General features: G+C 42.7%; 3 protein-coding genes across 8 annotated transcripts in view; all 3 read left to right on the forward strand.

Annotated features, from left to right (window-relative positions):
* The window catches only part of mei1 (meiotic double-stranded break formation protein 1), a 69,885-nt gene extending 68,672 nt beyond the window's left edge, over positions 1–1,213 (forward strand). For all 4 annotated transcript variants that reach the window (XM_023957961.1, XM_023957960.1, XM_023957964.1 and 1 more), the window contains one exon: positions 1,070–1,213. The gene's annotated coding sequence lies outside the window, so the exon portion shown is untranslated. The remainder of the gene's footprint in view (positions 1–1,069) is intronic.
* A 348-nt stretch (positions 1,214–1,561) lies between these two features.
* On the forward strand, positions 1,562–8,422 carry ccdc134 (coiled-coil domain containing 134). The gene is made up of 6 exons (XM_023957946.1): positions 1,562–1,664; positions 1,742–1,863; positions 2,290–2,374; positions 7,450–7,631; positions 8,231–8,306; positions 8,406–8,422. Exons 1-6 carry the CDS (start codon positions 1,562–1,564, stop codon positions 8,420–8,422), a joined length of 585 nt encoding a protein of 194 aa, XP_023813714.1.
* A 1,708-nt stretch (positions 8,423–10,130) lies between these two features.
* On the forward strand, positions 10,131–13,643 carry LOC101155604 (GTPase IMAP family member 4). Of its 3 annotated transcripts, XM_020705456.2 has the most exons (3): positions 10,131–10,276; positions 10,946–11,534; positions 13,514–13,643. In XM_020705456.2, the coding sequence occupies exons 1-3, from the start codon at positions 10,252–10,254 to the stop codon at positions 13,554–13,556; spliced, it is 657 nt and encodes a 218-aa protein (XP_020561115.1). In that variant the 5' UTR covers positions 10,131–10,251; the 3' UTR covers positions 13,557–13,643. The 3 variants fall into 3 exon arrangements, with proteins under 3 accessions (XP_020561115.1, XP_011476817.1, XP_011476816.1); XM_011478515.3 differs by lacking the exon at positions 13,514–13,643 and having other exon boundaries at positions 10,132–10,276; positions 10,958–13,435; XM_011478514.3 differs by lacking the exon at positions 13,514–13,643 and having other exon boundaries at positions 10,133–10,276; positions 10,946–13,435.
* Positions 13,644–13,923: the final 280 nt, after the last annotated feature.

The following is a 13,923-nucleotide window of genomic DNA, read 5'->3' on the forward strand; positions in this document are numbered from 1 at the left end:
GAGACTATTGTTAGAAAAGACCTGCAGCAGAGAGATTCGTGTGGGCTTGCCGTGACTTCATCATGCTGCTCTAGTTCTCCACAACACAGCAGACCAAATCTGGATCCACCTTAAATGCTGACCATCATGAGCGAAGAACGTTTAGAAAAACTTCTTCTGGCCTTGTCAAACAAAAGATCAAGTCTCAAGCCTTTTCTCTTTCACTGTCAAACAGCTGCAGGATGTGTTAAGCTGTTCAAAGAGCTTTTTTGCTCACAAATGTCTGGAGGAGCTACATGCCTACCTGCTTAGGAGCTTCAAACACCCTCCTGCCTCAGGAAGAGCAAAGCTGCTGGGCAGAAAAAGGACACCTCAAGGGTTGTCCGTGTCAAATTTTACAGAAAATCCTTCTCAGATCCTGTCGTCATTCAGCCAAACTTGTTTCTGATCAAATACTTTATAAAAAAATTGTCTGGGCTTTTACGTCTATAAATGATGTTTTTATGTGAAGTCCGAGCTGCCAGGCAGCCACTGAGTTCTGCTTTTGAACTGTGGGGTGAAGAGGGATGCTGAACGTCCAGGAGCGCATGCTTCTCCCCCAACCGATTCAAGTCCCACTCTTTAGGGGAATCACTCAACGTAGATTAGCACTCAGCCCCAGACATTTGTTCACTTCCGACCACTTCAAATGACAGAAGTGCCGCCCAGGCACGAACAGATTCCTTCATTTAGCACAGAAATCAAGTCTCTTCCTCATTTTACTCCTGTCTGTGCCTTCCAGTTTCAGTGCGAAGGTGGATGAAATATTTACTGGGAAAGCTGTTGTTTTCCCACAGGGTTTTACCTCCTAACTCCACCCCTGCAACACATCTAAAAGCCTTAACTTCCCTTTCCTTTCCTTCCCTCTCATGGCTCTTACCCTTCGTTCAAACCCACCTCATCCCTCCTGAGAATCCCATTGACGAGGCATCGCTAAATTATACATCCATCCTGTAAATTACATCTCATATCCATTGTTTCGTGCATCACCACCGACACACTAATGCTTTATTGAAGGGTTCTTATGTCTCATCAAAATTTCATTTGTTAGTTCCTCTGTTTAGCACTTTCTGATGTGGGAAACGCCTCAGAGGAGAAGGAAGATGTAACGGAGAAGACTGATAAGACAGCAGAGCGACAGCCGGGTACAGATTGTAGAAGTTCCTCCAGGGATTAAGCAAGTGCCAGACATCAGGTGTGTTTAAGGACATAAGGAGACCCTCTTTGAATGCCTGCTGCTGCCCCCCCCCCCCCCCCCCGTTCTGCCATATTGACTTTTTATTCCTGTAATGTCTCTCTGTTGCGCATTTCTGATGGTTATGGTTGAGGATCAGGGGAAAGAATGTCTTAAAGCTTTGAGAGTAAAAAAACTGTCATGATTCAGAAATCTCTCTGAGGTAAAACGCACGACGAGCGTAACGGTTCTCTTTAAGGACGTCTGCTTCCAGGAGTGCTTAAGAAACGAAACCGTACATCTCTATAATCATATTCTTATGGTTCATTTGTGTTCAGAGCGGTGCCTCTCTGCCTCCCCCTGGTGACCATGTGGAGTGTGAGCGCAGTGATGCTGCTTCTCGGCGCTGCCGCCCTCGGCGCCGCAGACTCGGACCCGCAGCGGCCGCGCCACGACTCCAACCTGGAGATCTGTATCCTCCCTGACGTGTTTCTGAGCCCGACTTAGCGAGAAATGTTGTTGCTTATCTTCCTGAGCGTTTCCCGCCAGACAAGCGTCTGTTTGAGACGAAGAGGAAGGACCAGCTGAACGCTCTCAAGAACCTGGTGGAGCTGAATGACATCAACCAGCAATACAAGATCATAGACATCATGCTCAAAGGCCTTTTCAAGGTGCGTGCCGCCTCACAGCCTCAGTGAAAGCGGAGCGCAGAAGAGGCCCAAGCTTTATTTTAGTTCACAACCTTTCTGCGTTAAAGAATAAATGGTTTGCATCTTCAAACCCACCACTGCGGTGGTTTTTATTTGAATGCCATTCAGCAGGTCGGGCTTTGATTTACTCTGCCGGTGGACAGTTATCTGTGCATTTACATACCTCACAAGGACACCTAACATAAGCAAGCTTCGCTGGCAGGAGAACATTGTCAGCACTTCTGTTCCACTCTGTGTGCATCGATGACGGGCTTTACTGTTGCCTCGCCGACTGTAATCTCAGTCCGGGCTCCTAAAGAGCTCTATAAAACATGGCCACGGGAGTGATGAAGATCAAGTTGCGGCCTAAAAGGTTTCTAAATTGAATTCTTCTCTCTTTTTTTCCAGGTGTTGGAAGACTCCAGACAGGTCCTGGTGGCGGCCAACTTGAAGCCTAACGATCCCTTCCCCATGGACGACAAAATCAAAGAAGGTCTGACTTCCTGTCAAAGCTCATTAAAGACCCACTGATTGTCTTTTTATCTATTATAAAAGGGTTCCAGATGGTCTTTTAATGACGGTTATGCTGTTTTCAGCCAAAATAAAAAAACAACCGTCATTTTCTAGGACAGGGATGCCTAAATCTAGGCCTCGAGGGCCGGCCTCCTGCTAGTTTTCCAGAAACCCTGCCTTATCTGCTGTTGATTACTGGATCAGGTGTGTTTAGCCAATGGCTAGCTTCAGTGGCAGGAGTTCATTAGAAATTCAACTCTGAGTTGTGGGCGCGACCATCGGCATTGAGCATCCCTGCCTCCACTTCTCCCCATTGCTGGGAGCTCTCTGTTTAGACTCTGATTAGCTTAAAGCCCCTCACAACCCCAACCTAACATTACCGATGCAACAAAAATAGCGAGCAATGTTGGAGCTTTACAGATGCCAGCTCAGACGAGGAAAACAGAGACTTTGTGTATTTTTCAGAGTATAAGTCACTGGGGTTTTTTGTGGTGACGTTTGGCCGGGGTGTGACTTTCATGTGATATTTAGAAATAAATAGCAACAACCACTAGAAGGCACTGTAGGCGTGTGTTTCAGTATTTACTACTGACAGCAACACAGAAGAAGAAGCGGCGCTCAGTCTTACGCCAGGCTTGTTCCAAAGTGACGCAGAGGATGAAGAATTCAACCGATTTAGTGCTTTAAAGTGATATAAAGAGTTGAGTTAACACGTTAGCATGTTCTTTATGCTACAGTTGTCTGAATAACTCTTCACAAGCTGCTCTAATTTACTAGATTCATGTTTCATGAAGTTAAACTAGCATCAGTATGTTACAGTAGTGTTTATATTCAGTCTATTATTGTTATTTATTCCAAAATATGATTTAAATGTCTGCTTTTCTTTTCATATTTTGTTAAATCAATTTCTCCCAAAAGTGTGACTTATGCTCCGAAGCGACTAATAGTCCTAAAAATATCTTGAACATGGATCTAGCCGTCTACAACTGGAGGCATTGTAGCACCTACGTCATTGCTCCATCTTTCCAAACAGCATTGTTTCGTCTGCTCCTGATCTACAACAATTAGAATCAAGAAATACTCAGAAATGCAATTCTGGGCTTAATTTTTTTTTACACACGTCATCCATTGTCTGCAAACTGCCACAGGAACATGTTAAAAACTCCTTTTTTCATTTGAGTGGTCTTCAACAATCACCCAGCAGTGAACAGAACTCCTCAGAACAGAGATTAGTATTTTGATGCTGCCGTGTAATCCCTCCTCTCTAAACTGCAGGTTTCTACCCTCTGTGGTGGAAACACATGAAGGATTCCTTGAAATGTTTATTTCTGCTGCCACCCCGTCCATCAGCTCTCCAAAGTGAGGGTGTAGACTCAGAGAGTCTTAGTCTAGTTTGGATCCTGAGTCATGCTTGATCTGCGAGGGGCTGTGGGCGTTTTGATTTGTGATTTAGGACGTCACCGCTGCCAAGCAGTCAGAGATTAACAGTGAATGTTCCAGGTCAATCCTTTGGCATTATTGGAACTCTCTCTCTTCATTTATTCTGGAGCTCGCTCGGCCATGGCGGCCCTCAGACATGAGCTTGAATGGCAGATGTTTACAAACAGGGAGAGATGCTCCAGTTTTTCTGTTTAAAGGTTTGAAAGCTGCTAAAATTATTTGAAATTAGTTTTCTTTTTTTTAACCTGATGACTGATCAACTAACTTCCTCCTTTGTTTGCAGAAAACAACCTTTTTTTTCTGAAATAGTTTTTCTTTTGGGATAAAAAGACACACGTTTTTCCAAGGTAAATTTGTGATTTCTTTACAGTTCCTGACAGGTGCTGGAAACCATTAAGGTTCATTCATTCATTTTACAGAGAGGAACTCCTTAAAATCATTGAATAGGAATGTCAATGAAAAGATCTTCCTGTAATTTGAGAGAAACACTTGAATGTAACCATCAACCAGAACTGGTGCAGTCAGGGAAAAATATTGCCGTGTGTTCAGAGCAGAATTATTATTATTGGATTTGGAATTAGCTGGAAGGCTGACCAGCCTTGAAAGAGCACGAGTTATACCTGCCCGAAAGTAACAAAGAAAATGAGGAAAAATGCTCATTCCAGCATTAGTCGATGAGAAACTAGGAATTCAGAGCGAACATGACTTGGAGCCAAGAGACAGAGGAATTTTTCAATGTTTGTAGGAAAAAAAGACAAAAATGTGTCTGGAGGTTTAAACATTTCCATCCAGCGCCTCTCCTCTGCATTTTTCAGCTTTTAAACACATCCAGACACGTCCTTTTTGGGGGGAAAACGCATCAGGATCTTAAAATAAAGCACATACTTGAATATTTTCTGTTAAAAGAACATGTTTTGTAGTCCTTGGTGTCTTAAAACAGAATGAAAGTGATGCTGCCTTTGCAGAAACTGGATTTTCTCAGATGGTTTCAGTGTAGCTGCAGATTCTTAACACATCTAGGGAGTAATTTAACTCAAACTGATGCCTTGAAAAGCTAAGTCTTTATTAAATATATATTTGTTTTTAGCGCGATCCTCAAACTTGAACTTAGTGTGATTTTAAAAAGTCTTGTAATGAAGTTTCTCAAATCTGTAGACACCTTTTTAGAGGGGAAAAAACAAAAACTAAGACAGAAATAAAACCAATTTCTTTAAGAGGAAATTGTGTTTTTTATTCTTTTTAACATGTTCTTGTGGCATTTTTTTGATGATGGAGGACATGTATAAAGAAATCTAAGCATAAAGTTGTATTTCTGAGTATTTCTTCGTTCAAATCATAGTGAATCAGGAGCAGATGAAAAAGATTGTAGGTCTGACGTAGAACTTACAACAGCGAGCCACCAGCTTCCTGCTCTGCTCCATTCTGATGAATCCATATCCAGAAGACTCGATCCATGTACGTCTCTGTTTTCCTCGTCTGAGCTGAAATCAGGATCAAAACTGCACAGCTAGGTGGCTCTGGTATGCCTCACCATTTTTGTTGCACCAGTGATGTTGGGCGGCTGTAAGCTAGCAGAAGAGAGTGTAAACAGAGGGGTTGTTGGGAAATGAGGGCAGGCTTACTATGCACCTACAATTCAGAGGTGAATTTCTAGTAAACCTACTGCCGCTCTGTAGAAACTTTGTCCAAAAAAACCACACAGGTTCTTTTAATTTTAGCTAAAATGGCAAAATCAGAATTAAATGACCACTAGGAACACTTTGAAATGGATCATTAGATGGTCTGAATGGGACTCAAACGAAAAATCTGCCGCACTTAAAGCAAAACTTTCTTCTTGGGGGCAAATTAATTGACAGTAATTGTTCACCTTTACTTAGAGCTCAGAATTTGATCTTTTTTTTTGTCCATTTTTATTTACCGTAATTTCCGGACTACAAGCCGCTACTTTTTTCCTGCGCTTACAGTCCTGCGGCTTATTCAGTGACGCGGCTAATTATTGGATTTTATTGGCGGCCGCCATGTATGTATTTTTGGACACAGTGAATGGTTTGAATTCTCTAACATCAAACACAAGTCATTTGTTTTTCAACACACCTCTAAGCAGCCAAACAGCATGGACCTGACTTCAGGTCTTAGACACTTCAGTCATGGTTCAACAAAACGAAACACGCATGTCCAGCCGCATCCCAGAATCCTTTGGTGCCATTAGACCCAACGTGCACGTGATCGCCGCTACAATATGATGAAGCTTTCAAGATAAAAGCAATAATTAAAAGCAGCGTGAAAAAATCACCAACGGGTTTGGAAAAGCCGGTCAGCTGCGTGACGGAGAGAACAGCGCATGCTCAGGAGTGCATTTACCTCTGAGTCATAGTGACTCGGCTGGCTGCACGTAAATATGTGGCAATAATATCAGCCTTTATTTTGTCGGGACACGACTGGAAACACAAATTGACGTGGTCGTTTTAACGGTTTCTAAGGACTGAGCAGAGTTTTGCATTGAAACGCTCACAGCCTCCGTGTGAGCTGGAGACTGCGTGTCGTGTGAGCTGCGGGGCCGATGGCAGTCTGAAGGCTCCCACACGTAACAACGCATCCGCCCCTCATACACAAAACGTACAGTATTAAGTCCGATTGCTCTGCACAGACACGATTTGCTCCGTCCACCGGCGCAATGGGGACGAAGCGCTCCTCCCTGTAGCCGCGCTGGCCAGAGCTGTCGGAATAGATAGGAAGGGGAGACAAGGAGCGCGCGGGAGCGCGGAGGCGTCGAGCCATTCTGCAGGCTGCAGCCAGGGCTTACTCGAGGCGTCCGCGGAGCAAGTGTTTGTTGTGGAAGGAAACTTCTGACCCACGCGCCGCGAGGAGGCGCGCGTATCGCGCTGAGGCACGCGCTTTTCAGTCGTCGCTGCTTTATTTTACTAGCGTGTTTTTTAACCAGCCTGTTACTCCCATAACGCTGCCGCGACACAAGCGGAAGGAGAGCTTTACCCGTTCACCCCTCCATGCACTGCTGCTACTTGCTCATTCTTAAACACGTACAACAGAATGGCGAGCCGGGCGTTGGCCCCGCCTTTAGCCCCTAAGACTCATGGGAAATGGGGGATCGGGGATGTAAATTTCCTCATCATAACTGAGGGATGTAATGTTGATTTATATGGTTACTGTTTGTAATTTTATGTGTGATACCTAGATTGTCAATAAGTTAAAAAAAATAAAAATAAAATAAAAACCATAACTGAGGAACTTGTGAACAGAATAGAGGTGCATACTGTTTGGCAGATGCAGATAGACTCAAATACATGAGCCTGAGGCAAAAATGACTCCACCCACTGTGTGCTAATAAAGCACACTTACACTCTGAGTCAGGAAGTGAACCGTCAGGATGACAATTTTGCTTAATTCATGCGGCTTGTACCCCGACGCGGCTTGTGTATGTATAAAATTAGTTAAACACGTGAAAATGGGTGGGTGCGGCTAATAATCGGGTGCGCTTTGTAGTCCGGAATTTACGGTATGTATCCAGGTTTACTTTCATTCAGCTAGTGTCCCTCTAACAAAACCGACTGATCTTTTTTCTTTCATCTTCCTAACGTGCTTCTGCTCTCTCTGCAGCCTATTCCCACATAGTGGAGAACACAGCATTTTTTGGCGATGTGGCGCTGCGTTTCCCACGTATTGTGCACCACTATTATGACCGCAATGCCGACTGGGGAGGCCTGCTGCGCTGGGGGCTGAACTTCTGCAACCAGACAGGAGTCTTCACAGGAGGAGCCCACCAGCACGTCCTGACTCTTGTAAGAGCGTAAAAACTTTCTTCCGCTTTCATGCTTTCTGAGCCGGCTGCACAGAAATGCAGATTCTTCTGGAGCCAAATCACGATGACATCATCTGGGAAATGTCAGGAATGAAGCTGTTTCTTTATTTTTGCCTCAAAGATGTGAACAGATTTTTGTGTCTATTGCTGGCTAAAAGCAGAATTCAATATCAGAGCAGGTTGAAGTGGAAACATTTCACTGCAGGGGATGGAGGGGAAAAAATGGAAGCCTTGCAATAAAGCAGCAGACTGCAACAAAGAGAAAAAACTGCAGCAGCATGGTGGAGGTTTGGCTGTAGGTTATGCACTTTCAAAATAGACGTCTGCTGCAAAAAAGATTAAAATACTCCATCAATTTCCACCTTAATGGGGGAAAAATTTAAATAAACGTCTTCTCCTTTATAATTATTAAATGAAACTTCAGTGGGATTATTCTGTGGTTTTTCGTGGTGGACCAGGAGGGTTAAGTCTTCGTTTTTTTGAATCCTTAAATCATTTTCAAGCTGCAGAAACTTCCCACTTTGCCCAAAAGCATCACAGATCACCGTGCTCCTCTCATTTCTTGTGTTCATATTTCAGATGTCACAGGAGCTGGGCATAACGGAGAAAGCCCCAGACTTTATAAACCCGTACCGCACAGAGAGAGATGATGTAAGTAAGAGAATAACCAGAAAGAAAGAAACTTTACTGTAATGCTCCGTTCTGTGGTTGCTTTTCAAATAAAAATAGCAAATATCTCTTTTGTTTTGCGTAGGTCCTTCACACCGCTGAAGCTTTCCAAAAAATCCTCAGAGAGGAGGAGAAGAGGAGGAGGAAGGAAGAAAAGAGGAAAGAGATCAGGAAAGGTCCTCGCATCTCCCGCTCTCGCTCCGAGCTATAACGCAGCGTTCCTCCTCTTGAGGAGCGGAGTAAAGGAGAACAGGAGCTGGGAGCGAGAGCACGGTCCACAAGGAGCAGCCAATCTTGTAGACCGAGGATTGGGAGGACAGCGAGCAAAACGGAGGCGGCTGTCACTGAAACAAAAGCCAGGAGCTGCGATGTTAACAGGAGAAAAATCCTCAGTGTGACAAAAAAAAGGGGGGTTGAGGAGGTTAGTCAGAGTCCAACGAGACTTGAACCATCAGCTGTCGTTTAGAATCGGAGAATTTCATGGAGGGAAATGCATTTCTGAACATATGGGGGTTATCTAAGTGAACTTTGGGGTGTTATTTAGCAGCAGTGGCATCAGGAGTTTACTTGAAACTTTGATAATCCAAAATTTACCGTCCGATCTAGATGCAGTGTGCGAGTGTGTGTGTGCGTGTGTGTGTGTAAAACCCATACGCTTTATAAATGTGTGAATGCATACATTCCACTGGTTTAGGTTCAGCTATGAAGTAAACATTATATTAAGGGACTTTTCTGATGGGATCTCATATAACTTTGCCTATAAATGTTATTTCTTTGTTGTTCTCATCAAAGGGGCACAAACATTTTGTTGTGTTGGATTTTTGTATGCAGTATGTAACCCTGCAGTTGCCTCTAAATACCTTTAATTTTTGTTTTCATTTGCTGGGACTTCATGTATTTTATGGTTGAAATGTTTGTGTAAATTTATGACTGTTAAAAATAAATGTCTATTCAGAGAAGGAATATTATTGCTGCAGAATAAACAAGCCATTTTGTAAGAACTATAAACGAAATAAATCAACTCTGATATCTTTAACCTAAACTATTTTTTAAGTGTGTTGTGGTGTTGCATTTGCTGACTGAATGTTACTTAATCTGAAGTGTATAGGAACACGAAATTGTTTAAACCTTAAAAAAATCCAAACCTCTAATTAAAAACTGACTAGTACAAACAGAAAAACATGACAAAAAAAGAAAGAAGAAAAAAGTTGAAATTTTACAAGAATAAAGTTAAATTGAGGGAAAACCCAATTTTACAAGAATGACAATTAAAGAGATTATAATATAATGGGAAAAAAAGTCGAAATAAATTGTATTAGACTAAAGATGTGTAAGTTATGAGGAAAAAAGTCATTAATTGTGAAAAAAATCTCCATATTCTAAGAATGAAGTTGTACATCTTAGAAGTCGTAAACAAAAACTATCCTGTAATGTCTTAAATCATAAAAATCTATTTAATCCCTTTTTTTTTTAGAAAATTGTCATTTATTTTAAATCATAAATTTATGATTTGTATTACTTTTCTGTCTAAAATTGTTGACTTTCTACTCTTATATTAAAACCTTTTGTCATTTTTCTCTCTCACATATTTTGTTTTACTTTTATGGTGGCCCTATTACTCTGCTGTAAAAACAAAAAACGTGAAAAAGTTTTTGAAATCGGAATTACTTAAGTTATTTTGTTTGTGTATTTGTTTGTTTGTGACAGTGAAGTAAACAGAGCCTTGTCCTTGTCGCTACTCCCCCAGTGGTCATTTAAGGAACTGCAAGGTTTTACTGCTTCCGGGTCGTGACGTTTGACTCCTGAACCAGCAGGGGGCAGCAGACTGTCAGTCACAACAGTGTTTACATCTCGAGACTGAGCAGAGTTTAGCCCCTGACCTTAGTCCTTTGTCTCCCAGGATGAAATGGAAACCTTAACCATAAGTACAAATGCCTTCAAACTTTAAAGAAGAAGGTAAGTTTTTGTTTTTATTCATCTTCTACCGGTACCTGTTTTTTTTATCATGTTGTTAGTATCTGACCCACTTAGTTAAATAACTGAAGTTTTTAGTGCAATTTCTAACGATTATATGTGTTCAAACTCGACCTTTACATCTGAAGTTTGACTGAATGGCCTCGTTAAGCGTTGTTATGAATGAAGTAATGAATAGTTGGTGTTTTAGGCCTTCGTGTTTGAAGCTAATTGTTTGACTTTTGTGTGCAGAACCGTCCGGAACCGCGGACAGCATTTATGCTAGTTCACAAGATAGAGGCGCGTGACGCTAACCCAGAAAAACCCACCAAGTTCTCTCTCCCTTAATCACTAAATCACTGTAATGAAAATAAAAGAAAAACGAGTCTACCAATCAAATTTAGAGCCTCGGTTATTTTAGTGCAGGATAAGCTAAATGGTGTACTCCATATGTGTAATTATTGGAGTATTACTTTGTGTAATGCAGTTATTGAAACAAGAAAAAAACAAAATTTCTGCATTTTTTTCCAATTAAAGTGTAGAAATGCTTCAGCTGTTTTCACAAACTAAGTCAGTATTATAGCTGGTGTTTGTTTCTGTTGGGATTAAGCTTTTATAAGACAGCTGTGAAAATGGATGAACTATTTTACAAAATAAAAATGTCTCTTCTAGTTTTTCCTGCAGGTGAACAGAAAGTGAAAGAAGAACCTGTTGACATGGAGGTGGACGAAGAAGGTAAAACCTTAAGCAATGAGGAAGTCAGACTCGTCCTCATTGGGAAGACTGGATCTGGGAAAAGCGCGTCTGGGAACACCATCCTGGGCCGCAAGCAGTTCCTGTCGCAGATCAGCGCCAGCTCTGTCACACGGATCTGTGAGCTTGGTAGCGCTGAGGTCATGGTAGAAGAGGACACAGAGGAAGATGGACTGGCTGCCAAAAAGGAAAGTAAGAGGAGAATTACAGTGGTGGACATGCCTGGTTTTGGAGACACTCACCTCACTGAGGAGGAGACTCATGCAGAAATAGCCAAGTGTATTTCCATCTCTGCGCCTGGTCCTCATGCTTTCCTCCTGGTTGTGCCAGTAGGACGATATACAGACTGTGAGGACCAGGCTGTTTGCCAGTTGATCAAGATCTTTGGAGAAGCTGCTGTTCTTCATCACACCATCATCCTTTTCACTAGAGGGGATGACCTGGAAAACATGACGATTGAAGATTATCTGGAGACTGCACCAGCTGGCCTCAAAGCTCTGATTGCAAGGTGTGGAGGAAGATACCATGTCTTCAACAACAAAGATACCAACAACTCAGTGCAAATACAGAAACTACTGTTGAAAGTGGAAAAATTGGTTAAGCAGAGTAACAGAGGGTTTTATAGTAATGAGATGTTTTTAGAGGCAGAGGCTGCCATCAGAGACGAGCAGACGAAATTGCTAAAGGAGCGAGGGCCTGCAGATGATTCAGATCAGGACGAGAATACACTACCAAAACGAAGAAAACAAGATTTGGAGCCAAATCATAGAGAGGAATCTGGTTTTAGGGTGGAAAGGTGGACAGAAGAAAGAAGAGATAACCCCTTTTCTCCTCTGAGAGGAAATGTTAGAGGCCGACATCAGGGTGGGAGCAGGTCGGTCAGCCAGCGGCGGACTCTTCGTTCATCCTTGGGTCGCATCAGAAGGGAAGCGGCTCTTTCTCCAAAGGTGCTGGAGAAAATTAAGATCCTGGTGGCCTCTGGGGCCACAGGCATGGCAGTGGGGGCTGCATTTGGAGCTGCCGTGCCGTTAGCTGCTGCAGCTGGAGTCTCTCTTGTGGGCAGTTCTGTTGGTTTTGCTGCCAGTCAGCTTGCTGGAATGTCGGTTGCAGGAGGTACGGGTATTGGGAAAGCGGTTGGTGCGATTGTGGCTGCAGCCTCAGGAAAAACTGCTGTGGCGTTAGGTGCAGCTACAGGTGTGGTTGTGGGCGGGTCCATCGGAGCTGTTGCTGGTACTGAGGCTCTCGGCCCTCAGGAGGGCGCCCTAGATGCCCTTCAGCAAGTCAGTTTAGTAGGAGCGTCTGCTGTGGGGGTTGCAGCAGGTTTAGGTTGCACCTTGGGAGCTGGTGCAGCTTTAGGTGCAGCTCTGGAGGGAAGCAGCTTTAGTGCTGCAGCTCTCAGTGGAGCTGAAACTGCAGCTGTCGGAGCAGCAGATGCCGGCTCTGCAGCTGCAGCTCAGCTAACTTCAGCTGTGGCAGAACATGCAGCAGGCTCTGCTGGAACCATATCTGCAGGGACTCATCAGGGCACCTTTGCTGTGGCTCAGGATTTAGCTGCAAATGTTCCGGTGGTTGCTAGGACTGGCAGTGAGCTACAAGGATGCAGAGTAGCTACAACTTCTCGCCTTTTGAACGCAGTGGCTGAGATTGGAAAAGCTGCAGCAGGCTTCGCCCTGGCTGGAGGTCTGGTTGTGAAGGTGGTGAAGGAAAAAGTCAGAAGTTGTACAGGAACAGCAGGAACCAACTACTCTGAGAAATCATCCTATGAAGTCTACTGGAACAAATAAATTCAAGCTAGGAGTCCAATTTTATGCAGTGGAATCATATTCATTTCTTGTGTACATATGATAAGTACATGCAGTGGCTTTCTCTCACTTTTAAGTTTTCAAATTGTTAGTAAGTTGAAGTGATTCACTAGAAGCTGTTTGCTTGAAACAAACAGAATTTGTACCCCAAAAAAACTATAATCTGAAGAGATTTTGGTTTGCTATTTAGATAAATACAAATATGATCAATATTATGTGTAATCATGTCATGAAAATAAACTCAAGGAAAAATAAACACTTGATTATTTGCACTCACAGATGACAGTGGGTGTTTGTACTACACTGTCTAACATTTATTATATAGCCCAAACAGGAGCTTTGGACTTCTGTTCCTACCTCTGGTTTGGACCATCTAGAACCAGGAAATTATTTTTAAAATTTATTATTCTTATGTTTCCTAACAGATAAACATGCACTTCTTTAGTTTTCCTACATTAACGATTATGTATTTTTCAAATGACTGATTTAATTCTGTTTACCAACTGGCATTTACCGTTAAGTGTTTTTTGTTACCATTTCTCCACATAATGGAACAAAAGTATTTTAAGCACAATATGCACTAAATAATAAAAAGTATGTAAAATGACTTGAATGTATGCTGATTTATTTCTGTTTTTTGATATAAAACACCTTAAACCTGTCTTCTAATGTTCTATTTCTAAAGGCTTTTGCCTCACATCAAGAAGGCCCCCGGCTGGGAGACCTAAAACAGAACATCAATGGAGGACCTTTCTGTGTTCTCCCAGGGGACTCCAGCTTCCTCCCACTGCTTCATAGGTTAATTGGTGACTCTAAATGGTACCTAGGTGTGAGTGTACATGGGTGTGTGATGGCGACAGACTGGCGACCCGTCCAGGGTGTCCCCTGCCTTTGCCCACAAGTAGCCGGGATAGGCTCCAGCAGTCCAATGACCCTGAAAGGGATAAAACAGTAAAGAAGATGAACGAATAAATAAAAATAATAAACAAATAATTCAAAAAAAAAAATCTGGAGTCAAGTGTACCACAACATTGCAGTTAGATGTTTCTAATTTACTTGCAGTTGAACCTGAGCACTATATCCACTAAGGTTTAA

This window comes from Oryzias latipes, chromosome 8 (genome assembly GCF_002234675.1).
Source record: "Oryzias latipes chromosome 8, ASM223467v1".
In the NCBI taxonomy this organism is placed as follows: Eukaryota; Metazoa; Chordata; class Actinopteri; order Beloniformes; family Adrianichthyidae; genus Oryzias; species Oryzias latipes.